Here is a 23,365-nt window from a genome sequence, read left to right as displayed (position 1 = left end):
ATACAGAAAAAATGTGCAGTGAATGGACACAGAGAAGAGACAGCAAAGAAAGGAACAAGCTGTAAGGGGGGGAACAAATAAATAAAAATCTTTAAAAAAAAAAAGTTTGCTTGTAAATCTTTGGAAATTATTAGAAATGGTAAAAGCACATCATAGTGTTTGTAACTAGCATAGTTATTATATGGGTATGATTAAGTGCTTGAAAGGGGAAGTCTAAGGTCATGTATATTAGTAAAGGGGAACATAGCACTGTATAACACAGTGAAACCTCATGTAAAATATGAAATGGGTGATACCGCATATATGATTGGTTTTATAAAATACAAATAAAAAGAGAGATGGAAATAGCAGCTATATACAGCAGGGGAAGCATAGTGAGATTAAGAGGTGAGTTGTGTGGTTTTTAAAAAAATTATTATTATTGGAATAATGAAAATGGTCTAAAAATGATTGCAGTGACGAATGCACAACTACGAGGTTATAATGAATGTCACTGACTATACATTTTGGATAGATTTATACTTTATTAATATGTATCAATAAAATTGATTTGTAAAAAAAAAAACAACCACCAAAAACCATACGGCCATATTAAACAGAAACTACTGGTGTTAGCAAAGTTTTAATGTATAGACCATTTCAGAAATCAGAAGAACCTCTGGAACTTGTAGTAAAAGTATCTGCCCTCCTTGCTTCTGCCCTGCCTCACAAATTCCTCATTAGAATTAATGGAATGTAAGCTGCAGCTTTAAATGAAGTGCAATCAACTCTCAACCTCCACACCCTGAAAACTCACCACTTTCTTTACTATATACCAAATTTTAACTGTATGATTTCTATTTATGTCTTTTAGGTGAACATTTTTAGTACTATGTGCCTGACACTGTTCTAAATCTTTTATATATTAATCTATTGGAACTTCATAGTGGCCTTTCAGGTAGGTGCTATTATCTCCATTTTACAGATGAGGAAACTGAAGTATGATAACTTGGCCAAGGTCATAAAGCTTTTAAGTGCCAGAGATGGAATTCAAGCTCAGGCACTCTGAATCAAGAGACTGTGCGCTTAAATCACTGGGTTCAGTGACCACTGGAGAAGAAACATGAAAAGTTACCCACTCACCAAGTAAACATTGTTTGCTGACTGCAGGGAATAGTACAAATGGACAATAAAAGGACTTTTGCTTAGTGCCAGTGCATCTCTCTCAGCTTGTACTTGGTGAGTCATGTTTTTGTTGATCATGTCTGCTTTTTTGACAACCTGTAATAGAGAATATGACAATAGACACGTTCATTTTGGTTTGCTTTTTTTTAATTCAAAGCATTCTCAGGTATCAAAGTTGCTATCACAGAAGCATCAAAAGAGAGAAAGAATTAAACAGTCCCTTACTGTCCTACATGTTAGAAAAAATCTGTTCTGCTGTTCTTACAAAAAAGCAAGAAAGGTATTAATGTTCCTAATAAGCCCCAAGATAACCAGGAACCTAGGCACAGAGCAATAACAGCTGATTTATTTTATTTTATTTTATTTTATTTTATTTTTTACCTCTGATTCTTTGATGGGCAGGAATAAAATCAGGTAGAGGATGAATGCTGGAAGTTTGGAAACTTTGCAGACCCAAATGCTGTCCTAATAGAAAACAACTAAGTACTCTTTTCAAGTTTCAAGGTAATTGGTATAGAAACAAAAGTACAAGCTACATTAAAGTTGGAGCAATCAACTGAATCCTCGGCCCCGTTCAGCACTGTACCACCGATCCTATGCACGAAGGGGATGGTCAACAGATAGTTATTAAAACAAAATAAGTCATGTTTTCATTTCAACAACTGATACTGATTACAGGCAGCTGAAGAAAAAGCAAAAAATCTTGGAGACATATAAAGCAAGAAACATTTTTAATGGGGTGGGTCTGAGAGATCAGGAAAAGGTTGCATGGGATCTAAGATGGACTTCAGTGGAATAGGGCAGAGAAAGGTAGAAGAAAATCACTAGAGGTGGAATGAGCATAAAAAAAAGCTCAGAGGCAAGGAACACAGGACATTTAAGGAATACTCGGTTGTCTGGAGTGGTGAGATCATGAGGTATGTGGAACGGTATGTGGAAGTTAAGAGCCAGACTTGGAGCATGAGTATGTTTCTAAAGAATCTGGACTTTAGTTTGCATGTTACAGCCTACGCAATGGATTAAAAAATAAGGATAGTGATTCCAACTGGGGGGCTAGGTATGGAAATGGAAGCCTGATGACCCTCAAAAATGTCATGTTAATAATCTGTAACAAATGTTTACAGCAATATCACATGTTGGTGGAGGGGGTGGTATATGGGAATTCATTTGCATGATTGTTTTGTAAGTTCACAACTTCTTTAAAAAAGATAGGAAACGGACTTTGGCCCAGTGGTTAGGGCGTCCGTCTACCATATGGGAGGTCCGCGGTTCAAGCCCCGGGCCTCCTTGACCCGTGTGGAGCTGGCCATGCGCAGTGCTGATGCGCGCAAGGAGTGCCGTGCCACGCAAGGGTGTCCCCCGCGTTGGGGAGCCCCACGCGCAAGGAGTGCGCCCGTGAGGAAAGCCGCCCAGTGTGAAAAGAAAGAGCAGCCTGCCCAGGAATGGCGCCGCCCACACTTCCCGTGCCGCTAACGACAACAGAAGCGGACAAAGAAACAAGACGCAGCGAATAGACACCAAGAACAGACAACCAGGGGAGGGGGGGAAATTAAATAAATAAATAAATCTTTAAAAAAAATAAATAAATAAAAATAAAAATAAAAAAGATAAAAAAATAAAAAGAATACCATTTAAAAAAAATTATGTTAGGTGGAAAAAAGCCAAATGCAAAGAACACATCACATATTGTATTGTTCCATGGATAGGAAATGCCCAGAAAAGGCAAACTTAGAAAGACAGAAAGTAGATTAGTGGCTACCTGAGGCTGGGGGTGGCAAAGGGTGAAGGCACCACAGGTCAGCAAGAGATATCTTTTCAGGGTGATGGAAATATTCTAAAATTGGACAGAGGAGATAGTCACACAACTCTTTAATTTACTAAAAACCATTGGATTGTATCTTTAAAAAGCAAGGAAGAAAACAAATGAAGGCCTGTGCTCAGGACTGAGACCTAGGACTGGAAAGGAAGGAGTACAAACAAGGAATATGAAGAGATTATAGAGACAGAATTGACAGGACTAGCTGAGAAAGGATATACAGATGAAGGAGAGGAAAGTTAAAATAACTCATGTTTCTAGTGTAAACAATAGACCATTAAAAGGAGAAAGGGCATACAGGAGGATTACAGTTTAGGCAATCAGGTGGACAGGACTGTTCAAAGTTAAGCTTAAGGGAAGCAGATGTGGCTCAAATGATGAGGCCTCTGCCTAACATATAGAGGACTGTGTTCGGTCTCTGGGGCCTCTTGGTAAAAAGATGAGAAAGTGCACCTGCACGGGGAGCCAATGCCCTCGTGGTAAGCCGAGTGCCCGCATGAGTGCCCATGTAGTAAGCCAAGTGCCCATGTAGTGAGCCAGTGCCCGTGCAAGTGAGTCACACAGCAGGATGATGATGCAGCAAGAGAGAGACCTAGGGGAGAGTCAAGGTGAAGCGCAGCAGAGACCAGGAACTGAGGTGGTACAATTGACAGGGTGCCTCTCTCCTCATCAGAGGTCCCCAGGATCAAGTCCATGTGACTCCTAGAGGACAAAGACGAGAAGACAAAAAAATAGAGATACAGAAGCTCACACAGTGAATGGACACAGATAGCAAAAACAGCAGAGTGGGGGAGAGGGAGGGAAAGAAAAAAGGGAAAAAAAGTTAAGCTTAAGTACAATTTGGAGGTGCTGGCTAGACATTCACATGGCAATGTCTATCAGGATGCTAAATTTGCACCTGACACTCACATTGCTGGCTTCTCCTCTCCAGCAATTCAGTACTGAAAATGAGAGCAACCAGAAACCATGGGAGTGGATGAGAGCTTCAAATATACTAAAAGCTCTTGACTATTTTTAGAATGATGTATACTGTTGCACAGCAAAAGGATTGATTCAGAACCTATTTTGGCTTAATCTTTTATTAAAAGTACAGTATGGATTTCATAACAATGGACAGTTGAGGAAAGAATGAGACTCCTTTAAGGAGATCTTTTGGTTGTACAGATCAGAATTAATCCCTATCACACTGAAAGAATTAAAACATAGTCTGAAAGTGACAATTTCAGTCTTAATCCTAGTAAAGGTCGAAATAGTAAAAAGGATTCAGAAGAGTTTCAAATGAATCTATAAAAATATGTATTTTAAAATTTCATAACAGACAACAGAACTCAGTGCAGCTTTAGAGCCAAATTCAGTTATCCCATTAATAAAACTTCTTCACTAGGACAGCAAACTTGAAAAGTCAGTACCTAAAACTAAGCAACCTCCCGTGGTTGAAGAATGTCAGCAATTCTATATGTCAAAACAACCATCGAAAACGAAAGGATCTGCCACTTAAAAAGCTTTCTGGATTTAGACACGTGAGTCAGCTCTGGGTTAGACTACGAATCAGGGCTTTGGCTTTAGGTCCCTGAACAGAGGCCGATGAAACCAGCCAAGGAGAGAGTGGAGCTTCGCTCTCCTGGCCGGGCAGTTCACGAGGCTAGCAAAGCTTCCGAGGGGTGGGGAGGAGGGCGGGACCGATGTCACCCCAGGTAGGCAGGGCCTGCCCAGGTCAGGCGCAGGAAGAAGGGCCGAAGTGCGGGCCCGCCGCCCCCCCGGCTCCCCGCCGCCCCCCCGGCTCCCCGCCGCCCCCCCGGCTCCCCGCCGCCCCCCCGGCTCCCCGCCGCCCCCCCGGCTCCCCGCCGCCCGCCTACCTTCACCGCGTACAACTTGCCGCCCTTCTGCCCCAGGTACACTTTGCCGAAGGCGCCCCGGCTAATGGGCTTCACGATGGTGAACTCCTCAATGGAGGGCGGCCTCGGCACCGGGACCCGACTCGCGTCCTGCCCTGCCGCCGCGCCTCGGCCGCTCTCCTTCTCGCTCCCGGCCGCGGGGTCCATCGCCCACCAGCTCAGACGGGACACCGCAGCCGCCGCCTCGCCCAGTCCTAGCCGCAACTCCCGCCAACTGGGTTCAAAGCTGGCCGCGCCCCCGGCCGCCGTGACGTCAGCGCGCCGCCCGCAGCTCCGCCCCCCGCACACCGGAAGGGCCCGGGGAGCGGGGAGCGGGGAGCGGGGAGCGGGGAGCGGGGAGCGGGGAGCGGGGAGCGGGGAGCGGGGAGCGGGGAGCGGGGAGCGGGGAGCGGGGAGCGGGGAGCGGGGAGCGGGGAGCGGGGAGCGGGCGCGCCCAGGGCTCCCCCAGTGCGGCGTCCTCCGCCCGCTGCATTTGTGCACGTGCGGATGTGAAAAGGGACTTCGGGCACTTGAGTCTCTGTCGGGGAATCTGAAGAGAGTCGCCCGGTCTCCAAACGAGGCTGGTGGGACACTGCCCCTGTCCCAGTCAAGGCCTGCCGTTTTAGCCCCTTTGCGACCTCCCGCCAGCGCGAGAAATACGAGTGGGGGACACTCAGGGAAGGGGTTGGCGGGGGCTGAGACTTGGAAGCCAGGGAGTCCCGGAATGTGGAGAAACTGGAAGAGCAGGAAGCGAGCGTGGGCCCTGCAGTCTACGGCTGAACAGGAGGCCACTTGCCTGAGTGAAAAACAGATTAGGACCAGCAGGAAGGACCCATCACGGGGAAGCCAGAGGTGGGGCGGTAAACTGGCGGATTCAATGAAGCTGTAGAAAGTCTGTGAGGGTGTGTGATAGGGTGGAGACCATTCCCCCTGGTACACGAACAGTCCCACGGTCGAAAGCCTTGTCACTCAAGCACGCGTGCCTTTGAGGTGAAGACCTACAGTTTGGGCGCCCGGGGCCGCGGCGGCCGCACGTAGACGCCGGTGACCCGGAAGTACTGTTGCGTTAGCGCCTCGTCTTCCGGGGCACATTTGTCTGGCGTTGCGGCGGCTGTAGATAGGGGAGGCCATTTTCCGTTTCGGCAGGGGCAACGGGGAGGGAAAAGAAGGAAGAGAGAGGGCTCAGCGCCTCCCCGCCAGGCGGTGGACCAGAGGACAGCTTCGGCAGGCGGGTGAGGTCGCTGAGGCCCCGGAGGAGATGTTTTCCTTGTCGACCACGGTGCAGCCCCAGGTGAGTCCGGCATCGGCCCTGAGCGCTACAGTTCGCCAGTTGCGTTTCTTGGAAGCTGTTTCTGGGAAGGGGCGGTGGGAGGGAAGCGATTAAGCCAGCTCGAGCCCCGGAGTTGAGAAGTGGATCAGAAGACGACGCTGAGTCTGGCCTGACATTTAATAAAGGCTTGACGGAGAGGCATTTGGGGGCAGAGTAGTGATGAGCGTGACGGCTCGTCGAGCCAATTGTGTAGCATTCTTCCGTGCGCATCTGTCTGGCATTGTTCATTGTTGTGCATTCTACGGTGGGGACGGGAGAAATGGCTTTGCCTTAATTGTAAAGGGCGCATCTTTCGGCCTCTCTATTGAACAGAGACTTTAGCATTTACAACCCCAATGTTTTAGTCTTTCTTTCGCTTTAAGTGGAATCCACCCAAACATGCTATGATAATTTGAGTAACCTACCATAGATGCTTTTTTGTTTTTCACCAGAAATGACTGTGACGAACATACGTATTTTCAAGGCGTTGAACACTGCTTACAGTTAAAATTTTGGATTACGCTTCCTCCCATCTTTTTGTATAGGGCAAGAAAAGTGAATCCAATTGTTTTTATAAAGAGTTTCCACAGTTTTGAAAGTAAACGGTTTTTGAGAAAAGAGGGATCCAGAGTAGTTTTTTGAGAAGGGCATGAACCACACTATGTTTTAAGAAGAGAAATCTGGTGGCAGTAATTATAGACCGCAGTAAGACAACTAAAATAAAGTGAAAGATGAGATTCTTGGAGTGAACAGTGGTAGAAAAGAAAAGGAGCTGACAAGGACTGCAGAGGTGTAATAAACTGTGTTTAAATGCCTGAATGTAGGGATGATGATAGTGTCACTAGAAGTATGATGAAAATGAGGCAGGGAATGGGAGAGCAAGCTTGATAACTGGGTCAGTTTTGACGTGCAGGAAGGCCGACTAAAGTAGCATTTTATATTGTGAAAAATGGTAAACACATATGGAATTTCTGTTGGCTTTACTTGGTAGAATTTTTTTATTTTAAATTGTAAAATTAGGGAAGAAAAAGTGGATGAGCGCTTTTTTTGAGAACAGATCAAAGCGTGTTTTAACAATTTAAATCTTTTTTGAATGGAAAAATGATAATTAAAATAGGCTTCTTTTTCAAAGGAATAGAAAATATGTATCTACAGTTTTCAGAGTTTACTGTTTCTTTCTGATTCAAAAGGTAATAAGTTTTTTTTGCCAAGAAAGTTCTAAAAATAAAGAAAATATATAAGAAAATAACGATCACCAATGATCTCATTATCCAGAGATAATGACATTTTAGATAAATTTGTTCATACTTTTTTCTCCATGCAATTTCTATATGCATACTTATAAAAGATAATGTAGTGTTACAGCTTGTCTTTTTCATTTGCATTGTATTTTGAATTTACTTCGTCAGTAGCTGTGGAATGGGAAGTCTTTAACAATGTGGAATCTAAAGTCAGTGTCTTTCTGTTAGGTTTCTTGCTCCTGTACCTACTGGCTTTTACCTTGGACATGCCACCCAAGGTATCTTAACCCTGATATCAGGGTCCTAGGACAAAGGACAGAAAAGGAGGAATTGAAAGTTGGCTTTTTGGGAGGATATGGGATCAGTCTTCGACTAAAATTTTAATTAGATGAAAAGATAGTGAAAGGCAAAGAAGAAAAAACAGGCAGTGAAGGAAGATAAATATTTTAGAGAAAGGTTGCTGAAATTTTAGATAGGTTAAAGAAAGGACTCATGAAAAGACTTTTTTTTTCTTTTTTTGGAATTTTATTTTAATTTCCTTTATTTTAAAAGGGGCTTTAGACTACATAAATGTTATATTGAAAATATAGGGGATTCCCATAAACCCCACACCCTCCCCCTCCCACATTTTCCCCCATTAACATCTTTAATTAGTGTGGTACATTTGTTACAATTGATGAACACATTGAAGCGTTGCTACTAAGCATGATCTATAGTTTACATTGTTTTACACTTTGCATTGCAGTTTTATATGTTTTGACAAACTGTATAATGGCTTATATCTATCATTGCAGTGTCATGGAGAATAATTCCAGTGTCTCAGAAATGCCCCATGATACACCCTTCTCCCTCCCCTCAGGACCTCTGGTGGCAACTGTCTTTATATCAATATTACAAGTTCTTCCATTATTACAATAGTAGTAAGAAGTCTACTTTAGTCCATAGTTGCATTCCCTGCTTGGGTTTGTTCGTTCCTTTATCTTGAGGATTTTGAGATGGTCATCATGCCCACTCTGCTTCCAGTTGAGAGGGGGCTTAGATCCTGTGGGGTAGATGGATGGAGCTGTCTTGCTTGCAGTTGTAAATAACGCTCTGCTTCTTGGGGTGGGCGTTGTCCATCATCATGCTTTTGCTAGTTTTCCTGGGTGAGTCTGATGAAATGAAGAGTAGGTGTTGGCAGCAACTGTGCTGAGATTCAGTGCTCACCCGGCATATGAACAGCGGGAAGATTTAAGTCTCTGGCACATATATTTAATGAGTATAGTGCTAATTATCGGTACAAATAAATGGGATGGAAGTACCATGTGTAGAAAAATGATAATGAATCTAACTCTGATACATTGAGGGAGATAGGTTATCATATATTCCAAGGTAAGCCCCATAACAGGATACCTTTTGAGTAAAGAACTTAAGGAGGGAGGGGTGTAGCTGAAGCAAATGGGCCCGCCCCCTGCAGCTCCTGGGTCCCCACACTGGACAAGCAGGAGTAAATAGCAAATGCAAAGGCTTTGAGGTGAGAACCTGTGGGGTGTGTCCCAGGAACAAGGCCTGCGGAGGCTGGGGCAGAGAGAGGGAAGAACATAGTAGGACATAAATCCCCAGCTAGGTCTTGTAGGGCTTCATAGGTCATAGTTTTAAGGACCTTAGTTTTTATTCTAGGTAAGAGAAACCATTGGAAGGTTTTGAGCAGAGAAGTGACACTATCTGGGATTGGTTTTGATGTGATCATTTTGATGCTGTGCTGAGAATACATTGCAACTACAAGGCACATGCAGGGGAAGTAGTGAGGAGGCTATTGTAAAAAAAACTAGTGACTTGGAACAAGATGGTGGCAGTAGGGAAGTTGTGAAGTAGTAAAATTCTGGATCTATGTTTACTATTGTTATTTTAAAAATGATTGTGAGGTATTTCATTTTGTAGTGGTGTCATTTATTTAGCCTCTCTCCTAACGTTGGACACTTCCAGCTTTCCTCTGTTACACATATGCTCTGATGAAAATTCTTATCTTTGAATGTACAAGTATTTGTAAGATTATTTCCTTAGAATAAATTCTTATAAGTTGGATTACTGGGAAAATGAAATGAATGTAATTTTAGTATTTTTTATGTGTTATAGTCAGAATACTATCCAGAGAAACACTACTAATTTTCAGTAATTCAGAGTACTTTATTCTGTAAAGGAGTAATTCAGAGTACTTTACTATAGTTTGCTATACAATATATACTTAACTTTTAAAAACGATTTATTTATCCCCTCCATTCTTAACTTTTTTAAACATCCCAAATTCTGATGAGAAAAATAAGATCATTTCTCTTTTTATTAGAATTCAAACAACACTAATTTTCAACTTTTGTCTTTTTCTAGGTTACAGTTCCTCTGAGTCATCTCATCAATGCCTTTCATTCACCAAAAAACACATCCATTTCTTTCAGTGCATCAGTGCCTCAAAACCAGCATCGAGATGTAGTACCTGAGCATGAGACTCCAGGCAGTGAGGTAATTTTTCACTCAGGTTATGTGAGAGAGCCTTTTTGATTTAGTAATTTTTAATCATGTTAATTAAATATATCTTTATTTAGGCCTTTGTAACAAGGTGATTTCTGCCTTCAGCTTAATCTCCTTTGCAATTAAAGATAGCAAATTCCAGCTTTATTGTACATATAGAAAAATTTAGTTTGTTGACTACTCATTTAACTGAAAAATATTTCATATGGTACTATATTTGATATTCACCTCCTAAATTGCTATTTGTGTGATATCTGCTAGATATTCTTTCATGTTCCTCTAGTAGTTAGCAGTGAACCCATAGGTAACTAACCACAATTTTCCCCCAGGTTTCGAGAAAAATAGAATAGTAAGGAATTTTTGGTGTAGTTGAACTGTTGGATATGGGTACTGAAAGTAAAGAGTATAAGCTATGAAACTGTTTTTTCAGTATGTATAGAATTAAAAGATCATTGTTGCCTAGGATATAGGAAATTCCTGACTTAGGAATCTATATGTTTAAAAGTTTTATTAATAAGATAGTTGCTTGGTACCTTAAAATACATTTTTTCCCAATAGAAAATATAATCTAGTTAAGGTTTCCTACATCTTCTTTAACTTATAAATAGCTTATGATCTTAACCCTAATATCAGGGTCTTAGGGCAAAGAATAGTAGAGGAGGAGTTGAGAGAGTTTACTTTCTGGGAGGTTGTAGGATCCATCTTAGACTAAAATTTTAATTAGATGAAAATTTTGTTTTTGTCATCTTTACAATTTCTTTTATACTCTTGTCCAGTTCTTATTGCCTCTTTCTGTGTGCAGTCCATTGTCTTTCTACCATCCTCACACCCCACTCCTATATTATAGTCCAGGTGAGAGGTCCTATTGCAAAACTACATGTATCAGAATTGTTAGATGCAGTAAAATTATGTTCATTTTTAAAATTTTGGAAAATATTCATGTAGGTGGAAGAAATAATCATTTCTGATCCCATTTTCTAGAAAAAATGCTGCCAACATTTTGATGTTCATCTTTTATGTCTTTTTTTCTCTTGACCTCTTTCTGTTTTTAGATTCTGCTTTTTTCATTTAATGATGTATTGTGAACCTCTTGTTAAACTACCATAAATTTTCTGTATTTTTAATGATTTTTAAGTATTCCATTATGTGATGTCCCATAAAATGATTTAAGTCCCATTGTTGGCTATTGTTTCCAGTTTTTTTGTTGCTGTAAACAACACCATTATCACTTTCCTCGTTACTAAATCTTTGACTGTTTCATTAAAGCAGAATAGTTGGGTCATTGGGAAGGTAATTTTTGGGACTTGAAAAATAGCTAAACTCGAAATAGTGTTCAGCTTGAGACTGATGGTCTCAAATACAGAATTGGTGTTCTTAATCTCTGATAGGCTCTCATTAGTTTTTTTACTTGTCTTTAATCGGCATTCTTATTTCACAAAACTTTTAATTCTGCATAGTCATCTTACCTCATATCTACTCTCACCTCCTTTGCTATATTGTAACTTCTTTGCTTTCATCAACCTTGGCTAATTCTAGCACCTATCTCCCCAAAAAAGTGAGCAAAAAACCTTCCTTTCAACTTCTTTCAGGCTACTTAGTTCTTTTCCCTTTGCTTCCAGACTTTTTGAAAGATTAGTCTAAACTTGTATCTGTAATTGCAAAACTTATTCATACCACGTTTCCATATAATTTAGCCTATGTTTTTACCATTTTACAGAGTTATTTTCTTAGTGCTAAATACAGGCCTTCCCTGCCTCTCTTCTAGGGTTTTTTCCAACCCACCTCTTTTTAACTTTTCCTTAGCGTTAGACCTAGGTACTTTTAAAATATCCCTTAAGATGCTGATATTACTTTTTTTTTTTTTTTGAGGTATGGGGTGCCAGGGGGAGCCATGGATTTACTCCAGAGCCTCACGTCTAGGAAGCTGGTGCTCAACCACTAGCCACATAAGCTCCTCTGAGTTGTTTTTTTCCATTTGTTTGCTTGTTTGTTTTTTTGGTTTGTTTTTAGGAGGCACCGGAAGCTGAACCTGGGACCTCTCATGTGGGAAACAGGTACTCAAACACTTGAGGCATATCTGCTCCTCCACATATTACTTTGGTGATTTTTCCCCCTGTTGGCTCACTTTTTTCAGTTAATATTGAGTTTATTGTATACTTTATCCTTAACCTAATTTTCATTCTGTATATTCTCCTCAGGTTATGCTATCCAATTTCCTATCTTCAGTTAACATCTGTATACATCTGTATGCTGATACCGTCCAAATATATTTCCAATTTTAAAGTTTCTTTAAAGCTTTGGACTAGTTTATCTAGTGGTTTGTTTAACATACCCATGTGGATATGCTTCAGGGACCTCAAATTTAAGATACCCAAAACTCAGTTACTCTCATAAATGTCAGTGTTTTTTATTTTAAAGTGACCTCAATCTCTCTGTATTGGTCTGGGTCCAACCAGAAGAGAAAAACCACATAGTCATTTGGATTGTGAAAATTTAATGTAAAATCTCAAACTATGACAGAGAATTGGAGTGACAAGAGATTGACTAGTTCAGTAAAGAGAACTCTAAAAAATATTTAAGACTTGCTAAGCAGTTTGGCAGTTCCTTAAAAAGTTAAACATGAGGGTAGCAGGATAGCTCAGTGGTTGAGCACCCACTTTGCATATATGAGGTCAGGGGTTTGATCCCTGGTACCTCCTAAAAAGAAAAAAAAAATTACGGTCCAGCAATTCCATAATTCCATTCCTAGGCATATATGCTCCAAAGAATTGAAAGCAAGGACACAAACAGATACCTATACATCAGTGTTCATAGCAGCATTATACACAATAGCCAAAAGAAGGAAACAGCCCAAGTGTCTATCAACAGTTGAATGGATGAACAAAATATATACATACAGTAGAATATTATTCAGCCCATAAAAAGGAATGACGTTCTGATACATGCTACAACCTGGATAATCTTGAAAATTTGAAAACGTGCTGAGTAAAATCAGCCTGACACTTTTGGGCAAATACTGTATGATTCCACTTATATGAAATACCTAGAATAAGCATATTCACAGATAAAGATAGATTAGAGGTTGCCAGTGGCTGGGGGAGGGGAGTGAGGAATTATTGCTTAAAATGTAAAGAGTTTCTGGTTATGGTGGTGAAAAAGTTGTAATTACTCAAAGATGAAGGACAACATTGAAAAAATAGTTAATGCCACTGAATTGTACCTTTAAAGTGGTTAAAATGACAAATTTTGTGTTATATATGTTACCACAATTTTTAAAGATACATATTTATGTCTGTGAATAGGACTAGCAGATTTAAGAAGTGGCCAATACTCCTAGGGCTGATATAGAACACCCCAGGAAGATTTCCCCATCTCTGGGCTGAGAGAGAAATTGTCTTGGTGCAATGCCAGCCACACTTGCTGGAAATCTGGGAAATGTGCTTCAAGGGTACTGAGGAGAGCTGTTCATGGAGATGTGTCTTGATATTGGAACTACTACAGAACTGACCATCAGTGGAGAGTGGAGAGGGTGGTAGTACCAGGGGAAGCTGCTGACTCTTGCTGGCTACTGCAGGAGCCAGGCTTTGGAGAAGCTGCACAGTAGCAGGAGCCAGAGGCTGGAGAAAGCTTGGACTCTGCAGATAGGAGGAGCCTCAGAGTGAGCACACTAGAACCCTTTCCCCTCCAGTGTCTCTCTAGCGCCCTCTAATGACAAAGTTTAACATTGTGCCAGCTGGAAAAGGAAGAATATTTAAAGAGCCCAGTTATATAAGGGCCAACAAAAAGGGGTGAGGTAAAACTGAGAGACAGTAAATCACCAGCATATCCATCCAGAACCCTTCTCCTTTTCAGTCCTTTATCCTTCTGTAGCTTCGGATGTCTGTTGGCTATGATTTCATATTTCCGTCCTTCTTAGTTAGGGGCCTAGTTCAGGCTCTTACCTTTCACTTGTCCAATAGCTTTCTCTCTCAGTCTGTCTTCTTTATCCTGTATTATCTTCCTATAAAGCAAAACTAAGCTTAGTATATTGTCTGTAAAATCAAATTCAAACAAGGCACTTCACAATTTGGCCATAGCCCATTGTTCTGGTCTCTTTTTCCTTCGCTAAACTTTATTACATCTTACACTTACCAGGCCCACTGATGTGCTCCCCCAAGCTTTCACCCTTTTATTGTGTGTATTAGATGTTACCCCAGCGGAGCCTTATCTGAAACAGTGTTCTGTGCTCTGTGTTCCCTCACCACTTTTTTTTTTATGCTTCTTTTTTTTTTTTTTTTTTTTTTTTTAAAGATTTATTTATTTATTTAATTCCCCCCCTCCCCTGGTTGTCTGTTCTTGGTGTCTATTTGCTGCGTCTTGTTTCTTTGTCCGCTTCTGTTGTCGTCAGCGGCACGGGAAGTGTGGGCGGCGCCATTCCTGGGCAGGCTGCTCTTTCTTTTCACGCTGGGCGGCTTTCCTCACGGGCGCACTCCTTGCGCGTGGGGCTCCCCCACGCAGGGGACACCCTTGCGTGGCAGGGCACTCCTTGCGCGCATCAGCACTGCGCATGGCCAGCTCCACACGGGTCAAGGAGGCCCGGGGTTTGAACCGCGGACCTCCCATGTGGTAGACGGACGCCCTAACCACTGGGCCAAAGTCCGTTTCCCTTTTTATGCTTCTTTGATAGCAGCCATCACACTGTGTGTTTGCTATTTTGTTTGTACTTAATAAGTTAGGGTAATGATTCTCTGTCTTCGTTAAGAATGTGTGTATTTCTCTTTGAATACTGTGTATTTTAAATAGACTTTTGACTTCCTGTTATAAAAGATAACATTTGAAAAGCTGCTCTTGAATTTTGTAGTCCTTGTTTCAATTATAATAATGTTTTATTTTGTGTCTAAAAAGCACTTTTATTTCATCATGCATTTAATGATCTTTTACTGAGAACCACCATGATGTATGTTTTAATATATAGATAAACAAGACAGTCTCTGCCTTTGATCCTTACTATCACCCTGTGAGATAGGTAGGGCATACTTCATAATCATTTTACTAATAAGGAAGTGGATTCTAAGAATATGAGTGACTTGTCACATAACTAATAAGTGGTCAGCTCCCAGACTTCAATCCAGATCTGTATAATCCATGTGTCTTACTTCGCATAAATCATAGAAAGTTGATACTTTTTCTATTTCTGCTCTGCTTCCTTGAAGTTTTAGCTGTTTGGCCATGAGTACATGTAATTGTTACTTTGTCTTTAGTGTTAGCTTTGTGGATGAGAATAACTCACTTCCAGACTGTAGTTTTGTTAAAACTGTTTAAAGGTGGCTATTTTTTTTTCCCTCATTTTTCACACATTTTTTACTTTGTTCAATTCCTTCCTTATTAAAAGTTAGGTATAGGTAATTTGAGAACCTCTGAGTGTATGGAAGAACTTCAGCAATGAGGCAGAGAAGGGAGGTGTTCTATGGTAACAGCATGTACCCTACTTTATTTAGTAGACTTTTTTTTACTTGCATCAGGGGCAGGAATAAGCTTTAATGCTCTGTGGAATGGTGAAAATTATCACAGGAATGGCATTTCCCAAATCAAGAACCTTAATATTGGTCACAAATCATTTCACAAGGTTGAGGGAAGTCCCCTTGAACTTACATATTGGAATTTTTTTTTTTAGGAGATACTGGAGATTGAACCTGGGACCTTGTACATGCAAAGCAGGCATTCAACCACTAAGCTATACCCACTCCCAATATAACACAATTTTTAACTCAGCAAGTAGTTACTCTCATATTTTGTCATTATAAATGTTTGACTAACGTTTGGTAGACTAGCTCCAGATTGAAGTACCTTATATGAAGAGAAGGAAAAAAGCCAAGCATTTCTTTTATTTTTATGAATGATAATGCTTAATCCAGTAGTATTGGTTTTGATTGGGGGAAAAGATTTTTTTCCTTACATATCCTCAAATTTTATCTTTTTTTTTTTTTTTTTTTAGGATTTATTTCTCCCTCCTGCTTCCCATTGTCTTCTCTCCATGTCCATTCAGTGTGTGTTCTTCTGTGTCTCCTTGTCTTCTCTTTAGGTGGCACTAAGAACTGATCCTGGGACCTTCCAGAGTGGGAGACAGGTGCTTAATCCTTTGTGCCACTTCAGCTCCCTGGTCTGCTCTGTCTCTTATTGTCTCTCCTTTATGTCTCTTCTTTATTGCATCATCTCGCTGCGCCAGCTCTGAGCTCAGGCCAGCATTCCATGTGGGCCACCTCACCTCATGGGCTAGCTTGCCTTCACCAGGAGACCCTGGGAATCAAACCATGGAACTCCCATATGGTAGATGGGAGCCCAGTCACTTGAGCCCTATCTACTTCCCAGTCATCTCTTTATTTTAAGGATACCATTGGCAATGTAATTTTTTACCATTGCCAAACAATTGTATATAACTTACATGACCACCTTCAGTAACAGTAGAACTATAAAAATGTTGTACCATTTTATTTTTTAAGAATCAGAAAACAAAGGAAATCAATGTATTTACTATATTTTCAAAATCCATATTGTTTCATCTGATAATAAGTTCTCTTTAAATTAAATATCTTGATAATATTAATGCTTACATGACTGATGTAATCTTTTACAGACAGTACTTAACTTAAGGGACCTTGGATTGTCTGAATTAAAAATTGGACAGATTGATCAACTAGTAGACAATCTACTTCCTGGATTTCGTAAAGGCAAAAAAGTTTCTTCCCATTGGCATACATCTCATGTCTCTGCACAGTCCTTCTTTGAAAATAAAAATGGTATGTTAATATATATTTTTTCTTTTTGTATTTATTTTGTTAATATATTTTTGCTTCCAAGTAAAATGAGGTATTTTGATATTTTTTGATACTATTAAAAATTAATATAGTAACCACCATTTATTAGCATTTACTATGATTCTCTCCTGAGTTCTTTTTTTTTTTTTTGGTAAAGTTGCCAAGATGGTACAGAATTCCCATGTATATGTTACCTTGCTTTCCTAATGTTAACATCTTACGTAATGTTAATACATTTGTCAAAACTAAGAAATTAATATTAGTACAATGCTTTTTAACTAAATTTCAGACTTTATTTGGATTTCACCACCAAGTAAAGTTTGATTTCACCAAATCAGTAGTTTTTGCACTATTGTCCTTATTCTATTCCAGGATCCAGTCCAGGATATCATATTGTATTTAGATGTATGCTTTTTTTTTTTTTTTAATTTAGACAAAAATTTATTGCATTCCAGGTAACATACTAATCTCTGACAATAAATTTATGAAGAGGCAAGAGGATTATCAAAATATTTGTTTTATATATAGTTTTTTATGTAGATTTTAAAAAATCATTACAAACAATTAAAGCCCAGGAACAAAACAGGTTTTTGAACAGTTTTATGACAGAGGTTTGAATTGGTGCTGTACTTTGTGCAATCTTAATTCAGATACTAATTCTTTACACTTCCTTTGCCTTTATTTTCTATAAGGGCTATAAGATAAAGAATGCATAAGTAAGAAAAACATGAAAAGATTTTGAACCTGTGCCTTAGTCTGAAAATCTCTTCTATTTTATTATCTCTTTATGTTATTCTGCCTTTTTCTTAGGCCTTAGTGGTTAAATTAAGGGCTTTGGAGTAGACGCAAATCAAATTCAGCTTGCTGTAGTCTGTGGAATAACCACTATTTTGTCATATAGAAAGAGAATAATAATTCCATATCTCATTTAGAGGATTAAATGAACTAATGTAAATAAAGTATTTGGCCCATAGTAAGTGTTGAATAGAGTAGAATTTTTTATGTTACTGTTGTCTTTCCCATTGCTCTTTTAGTGTGCTTATTTACATTTCACTTTTAGGATATTCATACTGCCAGTTTAAGCAGGCAGGGTTATTTGGAAGGGGTTTTTTTTTGTTTTGTTTTGTTTTTTAGATTTATTTATTTATTTATTTATTTATTTCTCTTTCCTCCACCCCCACCCCAGTTGTCTGTTCTCTGTGTCTATTTGCTGCGTGCTCTTTGTCAGCTTCTGTTGTTGTCAGCAGCATGGGAATCTGTGTTTCTTTTCGTTGCGTCATCTTATTGTGTCAGCTCTCTGTGTGTGTGGCACCATTCCTGGGCAGGCTGCACTTTTTTTCGCGCTGGGCGGCTCTCCTTACGGGGCGCATTCCTTGCGCGTGGGGCTCCCCTATGCGGGGGATACCCCTGCGTGGCACGGCACTCTTTGCGCATATCAGCGCTGTGCATGGGCCAGCTGCACATGGGTCAAGGAGGCCCAGGGTTTGAACCGCGGACCTCCCATGTGGTAGACGGATGCCCTAACCACTGGGCCAACTCCGCTTTCCTGGAAGGGGCTTCTTGACTAGACTCTAAGGGTTCTTAGAAAAATCCTTGAATCCTAATTGGGACACAGGGTTAGATGAGAACCACTGCTTGTTTCCATTGATGCTGCCAACCTTTTCCCTGGGATCGTGGATATAAAGTAGAACGGGGTTCAATAGTCAATAAGAGAAAGGATGATGATCAAAATATTCATGGTTTACAGCTATGGAAGTAACTTTCTTTTTACCAAATGACTCTTTATGGAATCTTTAAGGGAGAAAGAAAACAGTAGATCTGGTTTACAATGTTTTATTACATTCTTCTTTAGAGCTTTTGGAATTGTTTTTAGGAAATAGCAATTCCGCATCTCTTTCTGCACTTAAAGTAACTTTAGCCTAAAAGTATATATCTTTAGCCTGTATTGATTTGAAGTTAATTTCAATTGGCATCTATCTTTGTATACAAGGTGTAACAGTTTGATATAGTTAGCAGTTCCAAAAATAGATATTGAATTATGTTTGTAAACTGATCCATACCTGGGCATGATTAAATTATGATTAGGGCTTTGATTGGGCCATGTCAGTAGGGTGTTGAGTCCCCACTCCTTGCTGGGTGGGGACTCACAGCTAAAAGGCATTGCAGAGAAGCGGACTTGTCCCAGTGGTTAGGGCATTTGTCTACCACATGGGAGGTCTGCAGTTCAAACCCCGGGCCTCCTTGACCCGTGTGGAGCTGGCCCATGCGCAGTGCTGATGAGCGCAAGGAGTGCTGTGCCATGCAGGGGTGTCCCCGCATAGGGGAGCCCAAAGCACAAGAAGTGCACCCCGTAAGGAGGGCCGCCCAGTGCGAAAGAAAGTGCAGCCTGCCTAAGAATGGCGCTGCCCACATGGAGAGCTGACACAACAAGATGATGCAACACAAAAGAAACACAGATTCCTGTGCCGCTGACAACAACAGAAGCGGACAAAGAGGAAGACGCAGCAAATAGACACAGAGAATAGACATTGGGGCGGGGTGGGAAGAGGAGAGAAATAAATAAATAAATAAATCTTTAAAAAAAAAAAGATATGGCAAAGGACAGAGTTGGAAGTTTTTTGATGGTGGAGTTTGATGCTGAAGTTTTAAGCTGGAGCCCTGGGAAGTAAGCATGCAGAGGAAAGAAAAGCAAGCCCCAGAAAGAGAGGAACCCTGAGCCCAGAGAAAAGCAAGCCCTAGGAAGAAAGGAACCCTGAGCTTGGAGAGAAGCACGATGTTGGCAGCCATCTTGCTCCAACATGTAAAAATAGACTTTGATGAGGGAAGTAACTTATGCTTTATGGCCTGGTGTCTGTAAGCTCCTACCCCAAATAAATACCCTTTATATAAGCCAGCAAATTTCTGGTATTTTACATCAGCACCCCTTTGGCTAACTAATACACAAAGTAAAAGAGATAATCTAATGAATAAATGACAATAGTAAACAGATGATGAACTCTGAGATTTAAAGCACTAAATAGTGGTGCTTTAGATACTGTTATAACAACCAGAGTCACATGTTGGACAAATAGAAGGTGAAACCTATATTTTGAATTTTTTAATATTTGATAAAATGATGGTATTTCATATGAAATGTTTTGTTTTGACAATTAGAAAATTTCCTTTTTTTGCTATTTCCCTCCAGGTTACTTAGATATATTTAGTACTTTACGTTCCTCTTGCTTGTACAGACAACATCCAAAAACTCTTCAAAGCATTTGTTCACATCTTCAGAACTGGCCAGGTATGAAACAACTATACTGCTTATTTTGAAAAAAAATGAGAGTTATTTATACTAATTTGGCTTGTCTTTCTTGATGCTGTTAATGATTTTGAACATTTATTTGTTGCTCACTGTAGGACTTGGAGGTAATTACTTTTGGTACTTCGATATAATTTATCTGAAAACTATAAAATAGCTGAATTTTGAGTGTTAGTGATAGGTGCTACAGCAAATCAAACTCTAGGGAACATATCTACCCTTCGTTCAAGAAAGTAGGCTAAGCACATTTGTTTATGCCTCACTTTCAAAAGCCCATTGAAATACTGAAAAAAAATAAATAAAACGAGAACAGAGTTAGGGCAGTACCAGAAAGTTTCATCAATGGACCAGAAATTTGAGAACTTTCTAGAAGGTATTAAATTTATGATATCAGATTGATAGCAAAATTAAGTATACATTCATTCATATATTTATTGACTATCAGGCTCTAGTAAGGGGTTTTATGTGATAGTGATAAATGAAAAAGACAGATGTTTCTATCTTCATTGCTATAAAAGAAGAAGATAGATATAACTCCAGGTGTACCCTGGAACTTAAGAGTGCTATGAAAGAAGTGCTTTCACTTCTTTCTAGTCAGTATTTTCAGTAGAGTGTAAGGAAATAAACTCTAGCCGAGACTTAGTGAAAGTGAGCTGTGGGATGTCAGCATAGTAAATAGTTAAGACTGTCAAAAATGGGTCAATCAAAGAGCAATTATGGTTTTAAGCCTTCGAGCTACAATTGGTAAAAAACAAAAAGCAAAAAACAGAAGCAGACAGCTTTTTCTAATAAGGGGTGTGTGTTATGAAGAGTCTGTCTTTGGAGACTATAGAATTTGGCAGTTATGCCAAAGAAAGAAATATGGTAGTACCCAGGATACTTTGGACTTGAATGACAAATACTGAAGGTATCCTACTCACTCACCATAGTCCACGTTCATATGCAGAATCATACAAGCTGATTTTAAATTTAATTTTGAATAGCAGAGAACATTTTGAAAAAGAATTCTAAGGAGGCAGATTTACTGCCTACTTGATAAATATATCAAAATATTTTTGGTGGTCTTTAAAATCTTAGTGTGAGGAAGGGATTCTCTAATCAAAACAAAATTCAGAAAATGCTGAAGATTAAACAATATGGCCACATTAAACTTCTAAATGACTGTATACAAAATTGAAACACAAAAGATGTATTAAAATATATATTGGCAATATACATAACAAAAGGTTACAATCTATAGCATCTGATTCTTGTACAAATAATAAAAATAAAGTGTTCAAAGATTTAAGTTCATTCACTAATGAATAATTCAGTAAAAATAAAAAGTTTCCCCCACTTGTAATCAGAGAAGACTAAATTAAAATAAGAACAAGTTTTTGCCCTTCAGATTTGTACAGATTAAGTTATTTTATCTAGTGTTGGCAAGGATATGGCTAAAAGAACACATTAATGTTCTTTGGTGGGAGCAGAAAATGTTAATAGCCTTTTGGAGGGCAATTTATAACAATGAAAAATAGACAACTAATGTCATAGTGGTGAAATGGTTGAATAAATTTCAGTAACTCTCATATATTGGAAAATTATAAATAGTTTTTGAGAACAATTTCTGTCCTGTTCTGCAAAGCGTCCATGATACATTGTTACGGGAAAGAAAGTAAATGTAGAAATGTCGATTTCTAGCATAGATTTTATAGAAAAAATGTGTATATGTGTATGCATAGGAGGATGGTCATGAAATTAATAATGGTCACCTCTGGGAGGTAAGAGTGGGGTTTGGAGAATTAAGGAATTAGGAAACACTAGCTTTTTTTCTTTTTTTAACAAATCAATTTTATTGGTACATATTAATAAAACAGAAATCCATCCAAAGTATACAATCTGTAGTATTCAGTATAATCACATAGTTGTGCATTCATCACTCCAATCATTTTTAGAGCATTGTCATTATTCCAGTAATATTAATAATACTGAAAACTAAACAAACAAACCTCATCAACTTTCCATCACTCTGCTTCCCCTTCTATGTACATAGCTGCTATTTTGTTTCTTTGTCTGTAGTATATTTGTATTTACATTTTGAGGCACTGACTTTTAAAATTCTTTTTTCATTTTTGAAATTTTTAATTACCAAGGAAAATGTAGATAATTGTATAAATTAAACTTATTTTAGTAATTTGCTTTTTGGAGGAATTTTTCACCATTTTCTCAGAGCTATTACCCTGTTTTCTAAAAATTTATTGTAAAATTCCCCAACTTCTCTATTTACTTTTTCCCCCAAGAGTGTGAAATAAATAGATATGTCTAAAGTTCTTTTTGAATAAAGGATGATAGAAGAATGTAGAGTGTGTTTAAATGTCATGTGAAAATAACTTGTCAAAAAATTAGATAAACTAGGATGTACATCTGTGGTGTCAGGGTTTTGTATCTTAGGCATGTTTTTTTTTTCTGGTAAAAATTTACGATGAGAAGCAAATACTATTGTTTTATTCAGTTTTCATACAGTCTCGGGGTTTTAAAACTTTGAAATCAAGGACACGGCGTCTACAGTCAACCTCTGAAAGATTAGCAGAAACACAGCATATAGCACCATCTTTTGTGAAGGTAAGTAGACCTTATTTGGTGATTGTTCCAAAAAGCAGTGATTTTCAAGTTATTAAAACAACAAGGTCCTTTAACACCAGTTTTTTTTTTAATTGTTGGCTGATAGATTTTTTCCCCCTTCTTTCCACTTATGAAAGGGATTAATAGCTGTTGTTTTTTTTTAAAGATTTATTTTATTTATTTTTAACCCCCGCCCCCCCCAGTTGTTGTGTGTTCTTCTGTGTCCACTTGTATTCTTGGCGGCTCCACTCCTGGGCAGGCTGTGCTTTTCTTGCGCCGGGCGGCTCAGTGCAGGGCACATTCCTTGCACGTGCAGCTCCTCTACGCAGGGGACATCCCTGCATGGCACAGCACTCCTTGCATGCAGCAGCTTGCCACATGGGCCAGGAGGCCCTGGGTTTGAACCCTAGACCTCCCATATGGTAGGTGGATGCTCTATCAGTTGAGCCACGTCCGCTTCCCAGTAATAACTTGTTTAATCATTAGACCTACAACTCTTTTGGATGCCAAACTTGTCTGTCCACTTGGCTGCTAGGGAGCTCCCTCTAATTTTTCCCACTAACCTACTCCTGTTAATGTGTACTCTACATTACTAAGTAGCACCCTTCCATTAAACCAAGTTAGAAACCTTGCGATTGACCTAAATTTGTCCATCTTCCCTCATTTTCCATGGCTATTGATGATAAAGTTCAGTTGATTGAACCTCCCAAATAACTCTTAAGTCTCTCCTTTTCTCTTCATCCCAGCTTCACTGCATAGG

General features: G+C 39.5%; 2 protein-coding genes across 9 annotated transcripts in view; one reads left to right on the top strand and one right to left on the bottom strand.

The window, feature by feature from the left end:
- The window catches only part of MASTL (microtubule associated serine/threonine kinase like), a 39,838-nt gene extending 33,924 nt beyond the window's left edge, over positions 1-5,914 (bottom strand). For 4 of the 8 annotated variants that reach the window (XM_058297777.1, XM_058297780.2, XM_058297779.1 and 1 more), the window contains exons 1-2: positions 4,837-5,279; positions 1,123-1,260 (exon numbers count right to left, since the gene is read on the bottom strand). In XM_058297777.1, coding sequence (XP_058153760.1) covers positions 1,123-1,260; positions 4,837-5,022 — 324 coding nt within the window. In that variant the 5' untranslated portion in view covers positions 5,023-5,279. Of the gene's footprint in view, positions 1-1,122; positions 1,261-4,836; positions 5,280-5,650 lie in introns of those variants that run through there. The other 4 variants (XM_071215478.1, XM_071215480.1, XM_071215481.1 and 1 more) reach the window with 2 other exon arrangements.
- YME1L1 (YME1 like 1 ATPase) overlaps positions 5,904-23,365 on the top strand; it is a 43,493-nt gene continuing 26,031 nt past the window's right edge. The window contains exons 1-5 of the mRNA XM_004470752.5: positions 5,904-6,145; positions 9,769-9,900; positions 16,523-16,685; positions 19,888-19,986; positions 22,496-22,605. Of these exons, the coding sequence (XP_004470809.1) occupies positions 6,113-6,145; positions 9,769-9,900; positions 16,523-16,685; positions 19,888-19,986; positions 22,496-22,605 (537 nt within the window). The 5' untranslated portion in view covers positions 5,904-6,112. The remainder of the gene's footprint in view (positions 6,146-9,768; positions 9,901-16,522; positions 16,686-19,887; positions 19,987-22,495; positions 22,606-23,365) is intronic.

This window comes from Dasypus novemcinctus, chromosome 5 (genome assembly GCF_030445035.2).
Source record: "Dasypus novemcinctus isolate mDasNov1 chromosome 5, mDasNov1.1.hap2, whole genome shotgun sequence".
NCBI classification, from domain to species: domain Eukaryota; kingdom Metazoa; phylum Chordata; class Mammalia; order Cingulata; family Dasypodidae; genus Dasypus; species Dasypus novemcinctus.
Note: the sequence above shows the minus strand (reverse complement) of the source record. Positions and strands in the feature narration are given on the sequence as shown.